The sequence below is a fragment of the Notothenia rossii genome (assembly GCF_949606895.1).
Source record: "Notothenia rossii genome assembly, contig: scaffold_114, whole genome shotgun sequence".
Lineage (NCBI taxonomy): Eukaryota > Metazoa > Chordata > Actinopteri > Perciformes > Nototheniidae > Notothenia > Notothenia rossii.
The window spans coordinates 146,764-165,000 of NW_027640278.1; the positions used below are offsets into that span (position 1 = coordinate 146,764).

An 18,237-nucleotide genomic window follows, 5' to 3' on the forward strand; every position below is an offset into this window, starting at 1 on the left:
TCACCAGACCCTCCCTTCACCCACACACTGACCTCCTTCTCCCCTCTCTCTCCAAGTGAGGTTCTTACCCTCGTTACCTCTGCCCGTCCTACCACCTGTTCTCTGGACCCTATCCCCTCAAACCTCCTTCAGACTATCGCTCCTGATATTCTACCATTTCTCACCCATTTCATCAACACTTCTCTAACTTCTGGTCACTTTCCAAACAGTCTCAAGGAGGCAAGAGTAAAACCTCTCCTTAAGAAACCCACTCTCAATCCGTCTGATGTTATTAACTACAGGCCCGTCTCTCTCCTCCCGTTCCTGTCTAAAACACTCGAACGCGCTGTCTTTAAACAACTCTCCTACACAGCCTGTCCTCCTACAAAAAACGACCAAATAGGATTGTTTAAGCAGTGTTGATCACGATATTACGACCCATAGCCACGTAGCTTTCCCATTATTCATTTCTAGCAGCAGTTTATTACAACCTTTTGTCACGTTTTGTCACGATCGTAATCCCGTGAACTTTAACCTTGCGCATCAATAAAAGTGCGACGAGCCAAGAAGATGAAGATGAAGAAGAAGATGAAGAAGAAGAAGGATTGTTAAAGAGCGTCAGAGCTTTACAAGTGGTAAATCTGATTTCTGTATTTCATTTGATTTGTTTACGCTTTTAATTAATCCTGTCGTTTTTCTACTAAGCATGTTTAACCACGATATTTCAGTTTTACGTTTTAGGGCTGGCCCGTGGCATAGGCAGTATAGGCGAATGCATGTTGTTAGCAATAGCATGGCTGTAAAGGTTAGCGCTTAGCGCTTAGCTTATATGCGCTAACGGATATGTATTGCAATATAAGAAGGTTCGTCTACAACAAGTTGTAGGGAGAGTTTTCTCCTTCGCACAAAAGGAGCTAAAATCTTGCCTAAAAACAAAACCCTTGGTAGCACGTGACATAACACATAACAATGGCAAAAGTATGTATATTCAGCTAACCAGACCAGGACATGATATGAACGTAAACAATGCGAAAGGAAATGGCACTTTAATAATAATAATAATAATAATAATAGTTGACATTTACATGGCGCTTTTTATAATGCACACACTTTTTCTTTCTTCGAAATGTCACCTAACATGTTGCATTAATGATAGTTAGGGTAAGTTCAACACTTGAATATCATCAGGTCATAGTTGTTTTACTACTTTAAACATTCGCTAATTCAACTTAAGTTTTGTGAAAGCATCACATCTAGTTAAAAAGAGAAATATATTTCCCTGTAATTACTGATTTACCTGGGACTTGATTGATTTTGGTGCCTGTAGTTTTATTTTGGCGAATGCTTATTTATGAAGCAACAATTAAATTACATGGTAGCACAGCTAATCTGAGTTCATCTGTTTGGTTTTTTTCAGGTCATCTATCAATTCAATTATATGAAGTAGCCTATTATCATAAAAAAATCAACGGTTCTTTTCAGAGCCATATTCCTCTTCCTACTCTCTTTCACCCCTCTCGTTTTCTTGTCTTTTGTTTTGTTTTTCTCCCTCCCTGTATGTCAGTTCATCCTTTGTTTGTTGTTGCCCTTTTTATCCTCACTTAAAAATGGCATCCAAGCAACTGAATGAATGGCTAGAGATAGGGAATGCCCTCGCAGATGAGTTGGCAAATAAGGCAAGTACAACATTATCCAAAAATGTATTATAACATTTACTCAAATGATAACAGACACACACATTACAAAGATGTGTGTGCAACAATTAAGGGAAATATATAATCTCTTTTATATATTTATATATTAAGATACCAAAGAAACCAAAGAAACCGAAGATACAGAAGATACCAAAGAAAATAACGCAAGGATCAAATGTTTCCTGGAGGAAGAGGGACCTGGATGGGAACATTATAGCCCAACATTGGAATAAGAATCGATCTGGTCTGTAAAATATAATCTAGTTCTAGTGTTTCATTAAGTTTTAATGTCGTTGGTCGGTCCTCAATAATGTTTCCCATAAATTCGTACTTTGTTTTATGCAGTTAAACCTTCCAGCTCTCAGAAGTCCCCAGAGGTCGAGGAGACACATGAGATTCCTCTACAGGTCCCAAGTCTTGGTATGCACAATGAATTCTTAAATTATCCTTCAACTTGAAATGTAGGTAATTGTTTGTAGTATGTAATAGCTTTGTTCATGATACATTGTAAAGTGAAAAGCCATGTATGGAATATCTTTTTTAAATTAAACTAAATTCCATGATTTGTTTTATATTTTGTTATTTTAGATCAACATCTTCAGACACTGAGAAACCTGTTGGGTTCTCTCACTGTCCCTGCATCATCAGAAGAAACACCCACTGCATCAACATGGACCCAAAGACAGTTGAAACGTGAACAAAAATTCAGAGCTGCAATGCCAGAGCTCCTTAATTTGAAATTGGCTGCAGAGATTGTCACTACACGTTCCTGTCTCCAATGCAAAACTGCTGATGCTGTGGTCCGGTGCTTGGACTGTGTTCCACCAGGAACTCCCTTTCTTTGTCCGGCATGTGACCCTATTATCCATGGTAAACATGTCTTCCATGACAGGGAAGCCATGTTTGATGGGTTTTACAGACCTATTCCTCCCACATCCTTAGTGGTTGTGGATGAAAGTGGCCAATATGGACTCTGTGAACAAGGTGGGTTCAAATAAGGTATTACATATTCCCTTACCATGGTTTCCTAATGTGCACTACATATACAGCGGCATCATTTTCACCATGTCGGAAGTTTGCTTTAACAGTTAAAATGTCTCAATTTGTATTGACTACATTTCCTAACATGTCCTAACATGCATATGAATCTCTGAAATTGTCTTTGCTGCAGTGTGTCTGCTTCCAATTCCTCCGCCATCCCAAATCTGCTTCTGTGGTCCAAGCCAAGATTTCACCATCATCCCAGGAAAGCAGACCGTGTTGGTGACTATCAATGGTTTGTTGCCACCAGAAGACGATCAAGCAGAAATACAGGATTACTATTATACTTTTGTCCTACATTGCATAGATAGCTGTCAAATTGCACATTTATATTTTTTCTCAGGTCCATACAACGTTCGTCTGCCTTCTGTGTGCTGCCCAATTTGTTCCGCCAAATGGTCCCCGAGCATAGGTGACTTGCTGGGATACAAATACTGGCCAGCAACCGACAGCTGCAAAATTATTTTTAACTTTGATGTGTTCACATCATTCGAGCAAATGAAATTGGCCAGCCCAGCATTATCCCAGCAAGTATTTATAAAAATGCTTGAACATCGATCGTTTTCCACAGGAAGGGTAAGAATAAAATGTGGTTTTCAAGATTTTTGAATACCAAACTTTTAATTAACCAAATGAATACCATTCTTTTTTCCAGACAGGCAGAATCTGTAGCGATATCTTCCACAGAGTCTTTCGGGAGTTTGCCTTCTGTAATTACAGACAAGAAGATCTATGCCTGGTGGAGCCCTTTAAATGCCCAGCATGCACACCTGACATGCTGGCTATTGCTGTAGATGGCAATAGAAAGCATTATCGCTTCAAGAAGTCCAGAGGGTCAGTGAAATCATATTCTCATTTTAGTTGTTGTTTTATTGACTAAGCTGAATGTCTTTGCTGAAATGTCTAACTTTCCCCAACTCTGCAATTTCTTTTTCCAAAGTTTGTAGACCATCAGAAAACAATAGTTGGTTTGAAATTACACATAATTATATAAATCCAATTCATAAAAATTATTATATATGACGCCTGTAAAGTTAACTCAACTTTAAAATGTTAAATGGTTGACGTTAGTTGGATATGTTGGAGCTAAGAACCAGTTTTGGATATAATCGCTTCATGAAAAATGTATTAAATTGCCCAGGAACCTTTTTCTATGCCTTCCTCTGCCCTATTCCATGCCCATCAATATAAAGGATGTACTTTTATTTTTACCTTTTTACAAGAAGTCAGTAAACTTTTCACTAATGTTAAATAATGGTGGCAAAAAACTTTACACAGAATTACAGATCAAATTCACAAAGACCTTTTCCACATTTATGAAAATGTTATGGCAAAAGCAAATTGGCCACATTAAATAGAGGACACAATCAAACTTATGTATGTATGATAATGTTGCTTACAATGTCTTTCTCGAATTTCGCAGGACAGATGAACCGTCTCTATTTGATGGACTGTTCATTGCCCAGGACAGTAAAGTGTCTGCCTTTGTCGACAAAATCAGGAGCCAGATGACGATTGTAAGAATCTATTCAATCCCTTAACCCTTTATTTATTTTTCTTAGCACAGGGTTAAATGTAACAGATTGTGTCTATTTCAGAAAAGTGGTCGTGATGTTTGTGGACCGGCAACATTCACAGCTTGCAGAGAAACCTCACACAAGTCCAGGGCCAAGGTGGATGAGGAAGGACTGCAAATAGCTGTGTGCAGACATGGCATCTTACTACAAGGCCTAAATCACTACCGTGGTGAAATATATGGCTACCCAATGTTCCTGCAGAAGGAGCTGGCTGAAGTTGCGAATGCAACATTCTTTTGTATGGATGTTGCCTGCAGGTAGTTATAACTATTGCAAAATTGGAAGTGTTTGTGGGAAACGTGTTATCTATTTAATTCTTGCACATCCAGTAGATGTAAAGCAAAAAAAACATTCATTTGGATAAATGCTGATGTTGGTTACAAGGATTGTACTGGTAATTTTAAGGACCTGGTTTATCTTTTTACTATTATGCCATCATGCAACTGGAAAAGCTAATTGATTTTGTCATTACAGGTACTGGCCTTATTTGGAGAAGATGGCAGCAAAGTTGCCTGAGCTCCAACCACTTACAGAGATGAAACCTTTTCTCTCTGTAATGCACGCCAAGGCCCACACAGGCAAATGCGAGGTACAGTATGCAAGTTAAACATTTGTGTCACTAGATTCAAATGTTTTAGAAATTGTAGTGCACATAAGAATATCATGTAGTATATTCTATTCAAGCCTGTGGAATAATTGTAATAGTTACAAATGTTGACAAAATTGTTACAAAACAGACTGTCACAAGGATAGGCTTCCAAAACCCATTATGTTTATTTTAGTAAATATATCCGCACTGTAGAAATAATGAATGAATAGAGCTTCAAATAACTGCAGTTGTGACATTGTAGTTCAAAGCATAATTCAATATCAGAACATTTTAACTTTCTGAAATTGCTCCTGACACTGATGATAACTAAAGATGTACAGTACAAGAAATTATAATATTGAACTAAATAGCTAGATCTCATTGTTTATGATTCTGAGCAGGTGAAGTGGGGTGGCAGAAGCCAGGAAGGTGCTGGAAATACTGTCGGCGAGGAAGTGGAACAGGTTAACAGCTTCCTCTCAAGGGCAGCTCTGACAACAAAATACATGACCAAATCAGGTTGGTAGAGGAAAACAAATAGTTTTAAGTAGTGCCACATTGTAAAGCTCATGAATTTTCATGTTTTTGTGTTTACAGCTAGAGCAGATATGATAACCGTGCTGGCTATGCAATGGAACCACAGGAAGGTGGAGAATCTCCACAAGACACTCTCAAAGAGATTGGTCAAAGTAAGACGTCCATGCTGCATTTCAAAATGTATATTAAGACTATCCGAGTTTGTTGTTGTAGTAATTTAACACCATCCTTAGCTACATGTTGTTGAATTGAATGTATTCTGCAATCATTTCATTATGATGGCGCTGCCATGGCACACTGTTCTGCCAAGAGAGTCTCTGTTCTGTTTGTTTTTAATAAAGCACTATAGGTTGATTCATCTGAATTTCTGGATAATAATAATAATAATAATAATAATAATAATAATAATAATGTTAATCCTGCTTGATCTTGAAAAAAAAGGGAAACTAAGGTGATACTTGCCAACCTTGAAGAGAAGGTGTTTAGCATTTCATGTTGTTGTCTGGTCAGTTAATGTGCATAAAGGAATTCAGTAAAAAACAACCTTCTCAACCAACTGGAACGCATATTCACTTTTTCCTTTGAAACATTCTAACCAGACTACACAGAGAGCACAAACTGAAGTGGACAATCTTGAGAGTCTCAAGCAAGAGCTGAACATCTCCCTGGAGGACACGGAGCAGTGGGTGTTGGAGGTCAAGCAATGGGCAGCCACTGGTATGTTATATGATCACTGTGGTATAGATTTGGTTCCATATTTCCAAACATTTGGCTTCATGTTTTATGATTACACCTTGTTGTTTCTGTTTTCAAGAGAAACATGGAGCCCAGAGTAGCCAAGAGGAGCTCCAGAGAGAAATAGATGAAATTATTTATTCCCTCCGAAGAAAGAAACACGACCTCTATCGACAAAATGGTATTTATTATTACGTTATCTAGAAACAATATTTTGTTGTTGTTGTTTGTATTATTAATATTAGTTTATTTGTATTTTGTTTTACTTTACAGACAGCAACCAAACAAGGCAACGCAAACGGAGAAGACTGACAGAGCTCAAGAAGAAACTCAGAGAGAGGATACTGCAGTACAACACCATTGATGCCTGTTCAGAGAAAATTGACACAGAAGCAGCATGCGGTCTGTCTGAGGATGTCATTCTGCCCTGGGAGGCGCAAGGAGATGGTAAGAAACAACTTGTTTTTGTTTGCCCTAGATATTCCATAAATTCAGTTGAAGTACTAGAATACAATCACCAATGTAACACAGAGCTATCAACATAGGTGTCACAAATCATCATGATCACAACAAATCATTTTAAAATAATTATATTGAAAGGTCTGTATGATGTTGCCCTATCAAGTCTTAATAGTCTAGTCTCACTGGGACAGGCATATCTATGGAAACAGTAAAACCCTTCCTGACCACCCTGAACTGCATACTAATGTTGAATCTCAAGACATACTGAATGTAATTCTGCCAACATAGACAGAATTGAAAAAATTCAGCAAGCGGCGAGGTTGAATTTTTTTTTACCAGATTTTAAGGTTTTGGTCAATTTAATTAAAAAAGATTGAATACAAACTGATATTATTTGTTTTATTAGCCTTACCATTGTGGTTGTTATATTTTGTGTTTTTTCCATTATAGTGGTGAACCTGCGCACAAAGAGGCGACTTTTTGACCAGGTTATGCTGGTCAGGCGTATGGAAGAGGAGAAAGTCATCATTGTGAAGGAGATGACCCAGCATTGTCAAAATCTGAGGCAGGCACTGGACAAACTGGACCGCCTCCTTCATCAGACAAAAGACGACATCAGAAACCAAAGTATGTTCCACAAATACCGATTTATAACATTTGCCACTGCCCCCCTCCCAGTGTCAAATGTCTATCACTGAATAGCATCTGTAATGATTGCATTTTTTCTGAATCACAAATCTTTTTAGCTAATATACAGCCTCGGAGTTAAACATTCAAATTGCTTATATGGAACCAACATCAATGCTAATTAAAAGTTGCCTTACATAGACTGTCATTTTGTCTTTTTATTTTAGTTTCTCCAAGCGATATAACAGAAGAGGGATACAGGGGACTGCACTGCTGTATTTTACACCATCAATATCTTCTGGAGCAGAAACTGAGCAGAGTCACCAGCACCTACAGCTGTATTGGCTCGGACTCGTCTTTTCTCATGATGGAGGAAGACATTGAAGACGGTAATGAGGACGACGAACAGGACGGTGATGAGGACGGTGGTGAGGACAACGAACAAGACGGTGATGAGGACGGTGATGAGGACAACGAACAAGACGGTGATGAGGACGGTGATGAGGACAACGAACAAGACGGTGATGAGGACGGTGATGAGGAAAACTAACAGGACGGTGATAAGGACAACAAACAGGACAACGAACAGGACTTAACAAGTCTATTGTGTTGTATGCATGTCAACGTATTAAAACGAGTATTACGATTGAATGGCTTGTTTATTACCTTTTTTTTTATATGATCCTGCTTTGCATTTACTATGTCTGGTATTCAAGTAAATGCCATTAGCAGTTATCAGTCACCTTCAGATCCGAGTTACCTCGAGGGCCAGAGGTTCCCCACCCCTGGTATAAGGTTTTGGTGATCACCCTTATTATCATCATGTCATTTAATCATGATCTGTTTAATTAGCCAATGCTTACATCCAAAGAATGTGTCTAGACTTTACTCCTACAGACACACACTAACAATAAAAATTGAGCTAAGTAATACACTCACGAGCCACTTAATTAGGTACACCTTGCTAGGATGGGTTGGACCCCCATCTGCTTTCAGAACTGCGTTAAGTCTTCATGGCATAGATTAAACAAGGTACTGGAAGCATTCCTCAGAGATTGCACTCAATATTGACCTGATCGCATCACACAGTTGCTGCAGATTTGTCGGCTGCACATCCATGACGCAAATCTCTCGTTCACCATATCCCAATGGTGCACTGTAGGATTTGGATCTGATGACTGTGGACTGTGACATTTGAGTAAAATTCATTGTCATGTTCAAGAAACCAGTTGGAGAATATTTGAGCTTTGTGACACGGTGAGTTATCCTGCTGGAAGTAGCCATCAGAAGATTGGTACACTGTTGTCATAAAGGCATGGACATGGTCAGCACAACCCGGTATCACGGCAAGACGTGAACATGTGACGATTTACCATGATGGGAGACGTGAAGCTGTCACGATTTCGTCCCTTCAAACGTGACAATTACACAGTATTGTTAACGTGGCCCAACCAGTGGAGATATACCCGGAAATGCCAAGCAAATGCTACCCCGACGGTCGGTTGTTATTATTATCAATATTAATATAATAATGATTTCATTTGTAATAGTCACACTCAATTTCGCCAATTTTCTGTTGCCCCAGCTGGTCGGCACCTCTTTTAGCAGATACAAAGGCTATATTCATTTATTAAATCGATGTGTGTGGATGTGGAATTAACGGACGTGACGTTGCACGATTGCGTTACCAGGCAACAGCTTCGGTTCATGTTAATTTATAAACTCTTCAACTCGAACCGTAGTTATATTTTAAAACATTTTAGAAAGCCTCATGAAATATTTTAATGTACATTTTAATTTAAATGTGAAGGAATGTGTGTATAACAAAATACATCCGTCAAAAACAATACCGGAAACAGACGTAGGCAAGATCCTCGGTTATGGCTAGAAAGGATCCTTCTATTGTAAATATGACGTCACGTTCTCGTTGTAACTCTCGTTGTAATCGGAGCGGCTCGGAAACACATTTACAGCAGTAACATGATGCAACATACACATTAATGCAGCAGCAATATTAATAGAGAAACATCAGACATAATAGTAAAACACTGCAAGGGAACATTTTATTGCACCAGGAGCTATCTTGGGACTTTTACTGCGACAACGTTGACTTGCCTGTGAATAAAAAATAAACCATAGTGTTGGTGATCTACAGTGTTGTCATTCTTCTTTGAACACCAGCAAGACCGCTTTTCAACGATCACACTCCCTGTCATTGACATAATTAATAGATAGTTTAGCTTCTCACCATCATTTGCTGTGGCCAACTGATGTTAACGATCCTAACTGAAAGGCTGCCTGCCAAACGTAAACATTCAGCCACGTGACATTCAGCCGAACTCTCGCGAGAGTTTTACACAAGACGGATCCTTTCTAGCCATAACCAAGATCCTCAGCTCGGTGATTCATGGTTTAGCCGCAATGCACGTTGGGAAATGGTGTTTATGCGATGTGAAATCCGAAAACATTTAAAAAAAAAAAAAAAATACTTTATTCCGAGTTTGCTTGCTTTTCTCTTTGGAGCTAATCACATAACGGCATTGTAATACATGGTTCGGCTGCATTACATATTACATATCTGCCGTAGTTATCTATTTATAGAGCCCTGATGAGAAGACTTCTATACAAACAGGAAGAACTGCCGCCAAAACTGAAAACGTGACGTGGATCACAAATATATCAGCCATTTAACAACATCTTAGATTTATTTTCACACAATATGTCTCCTTGCAATATCAACAGTAATTCGGCTGACTTTTATATTGGATCCAATTGGTAGATAGGCAGTATTTACACCATAACGGTGCACAGCTGATAAACGGGCACCTAGTGGTTAAAGCATGTTATTGAATTTTATTATTATTATTAACTAACAGAATAAGAGACCTGACAGGTGATGGTCAGACGTTGACCTGGCTGCACAGTCACAGAAGCTGGCTGTGTCAACTGTTCACACTTCACACCTGTACAAATACAAAAAAAAGTTATATGACAGATTATCCTGTTAAACAGCAGTATAATAAGTGTTGACTCACTTCCAGCTGCCAGCAGCAGCAGCAGCAGCAGCAGAGAGAACATGATGATGATGACTCTCATTTCATTTAATTTCAAACCTTTATTTATACAGGTGTATCCCATTGAGATCATTGATTTCTTTTTCAAGGGAGACCTGCTCAAGTAGGTTCCACACGAAACATAAAAACATAAACAGAACAACAAAAGGACATCATACAGCACCATTTACATAACTATCCACATAAACAGGTACCAATAGCTTCCGATTGAGTAGCATCCAACCGAGCTTTAAAAACATTTAGTGGCACCAGATTGCTCAGTTTCCATTTAATTTGCAGACTATTCCAAGACAGAGGAGCTGCGCATCTAAAAGCTGTCTTCCCTAAGACAGTCCTAGCAGTTGGCACATTTAATAAAACCACAGCATTCGATCTCAGGCAGTAGCCACTTACAATTTTCCGTGAGATCAGGGAGCAGATATAAGATGGAAGTTTCCCTAACATGGCTTTGTATATAAAAATGTACCAGTGACTGAGCCTCCGTACAGTTAGTGAAAGCAAACCAGCCCTTGCATACAGGGTACAGTGATGGGTTAATGCTTTACAGTTTGTCACAAATCTCAGTGCACTGTGATACGCAGCATCTAACTTGACCAGGCAATTGGCAGGTGCATTCATATAGATCAAATCACCATAGTCCAGCACAGGTCAAAAGGTCACAGTGACTAGCCTTTTCCTGGCCTCAAGCAGAGAAACAGGACTTGTTCCTGTAGAAGAAACCTAGCCTAACCCTCAGCTTTTTAAGCAGGTTATTGACATGAAGTTTAGAAATGTGAGACAATCATCAAGCCAGATACCAAGGACTCTGAGAAGACGTGAGCTCCTGATCCCCTTTAATCTCCACTGACAGTCTCTTGTGAAGGCCTTATAACTGTATCACAATGGATATTACTGAGTTTGCATAGAACAAAACGTGTTCACGTGTGAATGTGAACATTAATAGAATATCACCTCCCATCTTCAGAGCAATCTGACTATTATAACATTAGCGTTAAGAAAGCTTAATTAAATATCTGCCACAACATAAGTAACTGGATCAAAGTAACAGTACAGTCCGCGGCATCACATCATAATGTATCATATATCTCCTTATCTGAGTCAGCTGAGCCGTATCTGGCCGTGCAACACTTACAGTGTCACATACTGTATGCAGAAGTATTATTTTAAGCAACACATTACGAAACACTCGAGTCAAATGTAATTAAAGTCAGATCGTGTCTTAGACGGGGCAGTGATATCATAAACCTGTTAATGTACGCATTCAAACACTTTTTCTTTTACCAGCTGTGTTCACCTTGCAGGTGCAGCTATGTGGCTTTTATCCTGGATAAAGTGTTTGAGTCATGGATGTTTAAAGTCTTCATATTTGTCTAATTATATAGTTGACTTTTCATTCAGGAAGTATACGCGCTGCGCTGTCAGTACGCTTCTCCATGTTTGTGATTGGTCGAATGCTCCAAATACTACCCCTTTTATGTGAACGCGCACCTAACTAGATAGGCACGGCTGGCTTGAGCGATCCACTTGATAACCCGTGTCGTAGTGCCGTTTAGCGAGAGGGCGTATGTTTTGGATTAGGCCAACCGGCTAACTCAAACATATCCAGGTTAGGTTGAACCAGTTTCGTGGTATACCCCCCAGGTCTTGTCCTGACTGAGCACAGGCACCTGTAGCCTTGGCTACTGTGCTCTCAGTGTTTTGTCTCCCTGTTCCTGCCTATTGGCGTCAGCTGATAGAGGTGTTGGTTTTATCTTGTTATGCACAATGTTGATTCTTCTCTCAGAATTAGCTAAATATGGGTCTGGGGTAGAGATCTTCAGAATTGGTTTGGCATCTTTTGTGTCAATTCGTGGCACACAACATGTCTTGTGAATAAACCATCAGTTTGCCATCAAAGTTCCTGCTCTCCTCGTGTCTCTCTGACTCCTGTTTCCATTGCTTCAGAAGTTTCCATCGCATATGAAAGATTTTCACATGTTTGTAAATTATTTTGGTTTCAGTGTGTGTGTTTCACATGGGTGAACAGTATATTTATATGTTATGGAATGAAATACAATGTCAGATTAGGGGAAAGTTAGGGGAGTGCATGTTAATGTGTCTGGAGGTGGCGTGTTCCAAAAGTGTTTGGGTTTGTCTGCCGTGTGTGGGCTGCGTTCCATTTCAAATTGCCGCCTGTACAATGTATGCACCAGTCTGTGATATGCCGATGTGCAGGCCCGCCCCTCCATACACGCCGATCACACAGACTGCGTCTGCCTCTCGCCCTCATCTTGTGGAGGGAGCCTCATCTGATGCGCAAATGCGGCGCAATTGAGCGCGCCACAGTTTCTGCTGCGAGGCTCCACTAGCTGTAATCGGCTTGGTGTGTCCAGGGTTTACACACCACCCCCCCCGTCGACGCTCGCGAGGGCCTCATCACATCACAGCCCTGCCGATGTGATATAATGTATAGGACCTTTTTCCTCATGGGTGTCATTCACAACAGACCAATCATGACAGTTTTAGAGAATGAGTTTGTATGGATACACTTAAAACATATTTGTATTTGTCTTGGCTTCAGCTCACTGATAACATAAGAACACAAATAGGCACAACACTTACATAGATGTTTTTTTATATGTATTTTATTACTCCAAAATAGAAAAAAAAAAGTCAGCCATATTTAACTGGAAAAGTTTTCCTTTGGCTCCCAGGAATTTTTCCACTTCGCCCCACTGTAAAACAGAAACAGTCAATCAATCAATCAATCAATGTTTATTTATATAGCCCAATATCACAAATGTTACATTTGTCTCAATGGACTTCACAGTTTGTACAGAATATCAGTATGACAATACTGACACAGCAAAAAGTATTACTTTTTGGAATATGTAGTTCTACAGTATGTTGACAATGCTATTTCAAATGAGAAGATATACTAAGTCACTCAAAAATATCATGATGAAAGTGCAGTATAATGTATATATTTATATATAACACGTACATCATATATAATACAAGGTACATTTTTTATTTCAAAGTCAATGTTTCATTTGACCAATTCTTTGAATTTGCTGTCTTATCAATGCCCAAACATACAGCACTAAACTTAGACAACTGCCTGCAAGACTGCACACAGAAATAATACTACTTATTACTACTAACTATACTTATAGTATAATTGTTAAGAACAAATGTAACAAGTCAGTAATTACAAAAGAGATCAAATACCATCCAGCCTCACATATCAATCATTTAACCTTTAGTGATATTGATCAATGATAAACTCTATTGTATATTTTAATTTCTATTTCAATGTAGGCTACTTCCCTGCTTATGTGTTACAATCAGACAGCGTTTCTAGGGCGCGATGTCTGAATGACGAAGGGCAGAGAACTTGGATGTCTTACTTTATGGCGCAAACGTCTGATAGAGCCATTGATGACATGGCTCCCCACCCCCATGTGATCAACTAAATTCAATTTACTGCTGAGGAACCCAAAATGTTTAAGTTAGTGATCTCAGGGTTGATGAAGTTGGTTGGTAAGACTACTTTGTGGCCCCTGTTCTGCCAGACCCATCAGCTACACTGAAGGAAACTTCAGATTAGATACATACCATCCAGAGCAAGACTGCCACTGCACCAACACCTCGGTATGGCCCTGAGTAAAGAAACACAGATTTTAGGTAAACTTCATTTTTTTCAAATGTCATACATGTAAATACAAAAAGTCCAGTGAAATCAAATGATAATTTGAAATAATAGTAGGTACGATTAACTCAAACATATGAAGGACTGTAACATAGTCAATAGCATTTTCCCCATCAGTTTAATATTTTGGAATACTATTATTATTTTAAAAAATATTTGTACTGCCAAGAATAGGAATACACCTACAAAGGATTACAAGAAAAAATGTAATATACAAATAAATGGCTGGACATGATGCATTAATGCGACATGAAGCATTACACAAGTACCTCAACCTTAAATTAATAATAAATTATTGTTACTGTAATTTCAATATTTACATTAGCAGTCATGCTTAAGACTGAAACACTCCTTTTAAACAAAGTATACGAAAATCCAATAAGATAAGACTTGGTTCCACGGAAACATTATTGTCATTGTTTATTTATTTAAAAATATTTTCTAAACAAACCTCCCTGATTCGTTCCCTCAGTAGTTTTTTGTAGGGGAAAGTGTCTGACCCTTGATGAATGGGACATTCTGCAAGGAATTAAAAGATGGTAATAAGTTGAAGTTCAGCAATAACCTCCTAAACATTGCCTAACATCACATTGTGCTCAATTAAACTGTTCAAAATGGCACTGAGACTTTTGATACTGCAAAGTCTTAAACAAAACAAAAGGTGGTGTATTCTAATTGTACCGATGATTGTTTTCTCTCTCTTTAACTAATTCAATGTGCAAAATCAAACACAGTTTCAGTCGATGTAAATAAGATAATTACTAATTAACCCGCACATACCATTAATTGCCACTTTATTCCTCGTTGGTCTTCTTTTCTGTGAGGAAGACACTGAGGAGAGAGCAGGAGTCAGCCCGGAGGAGAGAGCAGGAGTCAGCCCGGAGGAGAGGGCAGGAGTCAGGCCGGAGGAGAGAGCAGGAGTCAGCCCGGAGGAGAGAGCAGGAGTCAGGCCGGAGGAGAGAGCAGGAGTCAGCCCGGAGGAGAGAGCAGGAGTCAGGCCGGAGGAGAGAGCAGGAGTCAGCCCGGAGGAGAGAGCAGGAGTCAGCCCGGAGGAGAGAGCAGGAGTCAGCCCGGAGGAGAGAGCAGGAGTCAGCCCGGAGGAGAGAGCAGGAGTCAGCCCGGAGGAGAGAGCAGGAGTCAGCCCGGAGGAGAGAGCAGGAGTCAGGCCGGAGGACACAGGAGTGAGGAAGAGAGTGAACTCAGTGTCAGTCTCGGTGGTAAGAGGTACAGACAAGTCTGATCCTGGGTCTGCGGCCATTTCTGCCTGTGTGGTACAAGGGCCCTCAGGTTCAACTGCCAAAGTCACTATTGAGAAGAAAAAAAAGTAGACGCATGGTGAGTAAATGACCAAGTATAATCCGCCATATACATTTATAATCTGAGTAATTACAGCTAAAAATGAAACAGCGGAACATCAGTGATTCTGTGTTACAATGGCGTTTGTTAGCAACCAGGAAATGACACCAGTAAGGACAAACAGATGAGAATGCTGCGTGGGGTCTGGGTGCCGTGTTGGCGGGACGTTGGGGGGCTCGCTGCTCCGCCCTTTGAGGCTCGAGGAGCAGACAGTGTGAGCTGGATTACTGGTGTTGTTTCCTGGTTGCTGTGTGGGGTCTGCGAGACAGCGAGGAACTCAGCCTGAGCGCACACACACACACACACACACACACTCACAGCCAGGCTGTGAGTGTGTGTGCGTGTGTGCGTGAGGAGATCCGCGGAGCCTCGGCTGAGAAAAGATAAGGCTGAGTGAGTGTGTGTGTGTGTGTGAGCCGGTACGTCACTATGCCCGTTACGTCACTATACTCAGGAAGATTTCTTTTTGAAAAAGAGCAGCATAGACAGGTATTTTCTGTGTTAGAGTTTTACTCGCTACAGGGTGTACTTTGAGGGTTTGTGACTCTGCAGACCGTTTACATGCAGGAAAAGCTTCATAACACACAAGGGGACGGGTAATAACCAGAAAAGCATGACATGGGCCCTTTAACTGACAAAACAAGACATAACGACATATTTGTACTACTTGGTAAACAGTGATTCACATTTTTTTTACATTTAAAACCAGATAACTGAGCAACTAATTTACAAAACACGTTAACAGATAAATTGCTGAAATATAGCATGCAGATTTGTATACTTTACCATTAATTAGGCTTTCGTAAATCCTCTTTATGGTAACAAGTGCATTGTTACCATCTTCTGTCTCGATTTGCCATGGACAGATGCAATCGGCAAAAACCATTTGTGCCTCTCTTGGCAAGAAGGAGGATGGGACGCCGATCTAACATTTTCCATTTGTGAAGCTGGAACACAATGGACACAAAAAAACAAGAAATATTATGTACACAACAGTTCTAAACATTTTCACACACCTAAAGCCATTATAACTCCATTTATTTTGCATAAGTGAAAAATGCACTGATGTGATACGTGTGCACATTGAGGAAGGCACCCCACAATTAACCAGGTGTGATTTTAGACCCCTTTTAGGGGAGCCCCTAAAAAAGAACTGTAAAAAAAAAAGAAGTTTATCGAGCTCGGGTTCACTTTGAGTTTTTTTTACATGGGCATAGTTATTTTTATATGGGTTAGGGATGCCAGCGATTATTCTATTTTTCGAATATTCGTTACAGTCTCCATAATCGAAAATTATTTTTAAAATTCGATTTTATTTATATATATTTTTATTATTATTTATGTATTTCTTTTTTTTTTCCTGGCTTAGTTTCAATTCGGCGGCGAATAATCAATTAATATTCGCCAGGGCTGTCCGATTTTGATCATGGTCAGTTTCTGGCATGCCTAATATTTGTCCATTTAATTCTCACATTCAGATATCTGAATAAGCTACATTTAGCTTTGAAACATGTCAGCAAGCTATAACCTATATCATTTCAGGTTCAAAGTTCCGCATTAACAGCACTTCAGATGTAAAGCTGGTGTTACAGGGGAATTTTGAAATGACTGTTCGAACACGGCTCAAAGTCAGAGACTCTGGTAAGCTTAATGAAAGTGCTTTTAAGGGCCTCTTTATTAATACTAACTCTTTCCAGGTCTTGATTGTCTTTCAAGCACTATATTAATATGGGCTGGTTTTGATTCACTGACATTCTTGGTTTTACCATTTATTCAAAAATGTATATGATATTTCATTTATTTTACTTTTGGAAACCATAGTCACATAATTATGTGTTTTCCATACCATGAAGTTCCAAAATAAAATATAAAACACCAAAATGCAGGTTTTTTTGTAAGATATAATTAGAAAAACATGTACATTGAAGCTCTGATTCTAGGAATTACCACTGGCCTGAACTATGTTACTTCTGGTTAAGAAATAATGTTTTACTAAAACTGGGTGCTTGCAAGTACAAACACTATCTAACATCAGTTCGAAAAAATGTGTTATGCCTTTACAGCTTTAAATACAACGGTGACAACAATTTTGCTTAACACATTACATGAAGTGCAGTAATCGTGCACTAGTCTGTACTTCTCACATAAACTTACTTAAGAAATTAGGATTATTTTTAAAAAGTAAATGAGGGCGACTGTTGGAAAGTATAAATCAATTCAGTAATTTAACAATTTGTATAAAAAGATTAAGATCAGGGATTATTTACACACTTTTTTATGATAACTGACATCTGCAAGAGAAAAAAGCTTACCAGTAAATGTGTCGAGTCATACACTTTGTTGACACTGTGGTTTTTCTGTTGCGTGGCCTTCCACTCCTGTGCAACCTTTTCTTTTTGCTTGGAGAGTTTCTCTTTGTAGGGTTGGATGGCACCACATTGTTTGCATTTTTTACTTGCTACTCCTATGCTTTGCCTGCATGTCTGGCACACTTTTTGAGTAGGCATCTGTAACAGAAACACAGATAATGTCAGGGAATACCAAAAATAAGAATACTATACTACAAATGTTTACAGGATTCATGTATTTTATTATATCGTGAAAAATCTTGTTAAAACAATGAACTCATGTTTTTTTATCTTTTAGATAGGATGAACAAAAATCACAAGAGTAAGGAAAACAATGTTATACAGAGTCAGTCACATGTTTAAATTGACTGTTATGGACAACCCTAATCTGTAAATATCTGGTTGATCCAAAAGTTGATGCTCCATCATCACAGAAAATAATACTAAAATCATCATTAGCAGGGGTGTATTGCTAATTCTATAAGTTCTGCACGTGTGCACGCGCAGTTGTGGCTTGTTTTGAAGCT

The 18,237-nt window shown here is 39.1% G+C and overlaps 1 protein-coding gene and 2 long non-coding RNA genes across 5 annotated transcripts; 1 reads left to right on the top strand and 2 right to left on the bottom strand.

The window, feature by feature from the left end:
• Positions 1–393: 393 nt before the first annotated feature.
• On the top strand, positions 394–7,892 carry LOC307026862 (uncharacterized protein). 3 transcript variants are annotated; one of them, XM_079694999.1, is made up of 17 exons: positions 394–614; positions 1,544–1,655; positions 1,785–2,093; positions 2,262–2,657; positions 2,845–2,949; positions 3,058–3,290; positions 3,370–3,548; positions 4,138–4,231; positions 4,313–4,548; positions 4,766–4,880; positions 5,282–5,399; positions 5,478–5,569; positions 6,017–6,134; positions 6,232–6,333; positions 6,426–6,599; positions 7,065–7,241; positions 7,469–7,892. In XM_079694999.1, exons 4-17 carry the CDS (start codon positions 2,390–2,392, stop codon positions 7,789–7,791), a joined length of 2,334 nt encoding a protein of 777 aa, XP_079551125.1. In that variant the 5' UTR covers positions 394–614; positions 1,544–1,655; positions 1,785–2,093; positions 2,262–2,389; the 3' UTR covers positions 7,792–7,892. The 3 variants fall into 3 exon arrangements, with proteins under 3 accessions (XP_079551125.1, XP_079551124.1, XP_079551126.1); XM_079694998.1 differs by having other exon boundaries at positions 1,544–2,093; XM_079695000.1 differs by having other exon boundaries at positions 1,544–2,093; positions 7,443–7,581.
• Positions 7,893–12,919: 5,027 nt separating this feature from the next.
• LOC307026858 lies at positions 12,920–14,937 on the bottom strand. Its single transcript, XR_013804470.1, has 3 exons — positions 14,787–14,937; positions 14,458–14,525; positions 12,920–13,956 (listed from the first exon to the last, which is right to left on the bottom strand). It is a non-coding gene; the product is annotated as an uncharacterized lncRNA (long non-coding RNA).
• A 123-nt stretch (positions 14,938–15,060) lies between these two features.
• LOC307026863 lies at positions 15,061–18,190 on the bottom strand. Its single transcript, XR_013804472.1, has 3 exons — positions 17,675–18,190; positions 16,149–16,309; positions 15,061–15,311 (listed from the first exon to the last, which is right to left on the bottom strand). It is a non-coding gene; the product is annotated as an uncharacterized lncRNA (long non-coding RNA).
• Positions 18,191–18,237: the final 47 nt, after the last annotated feature.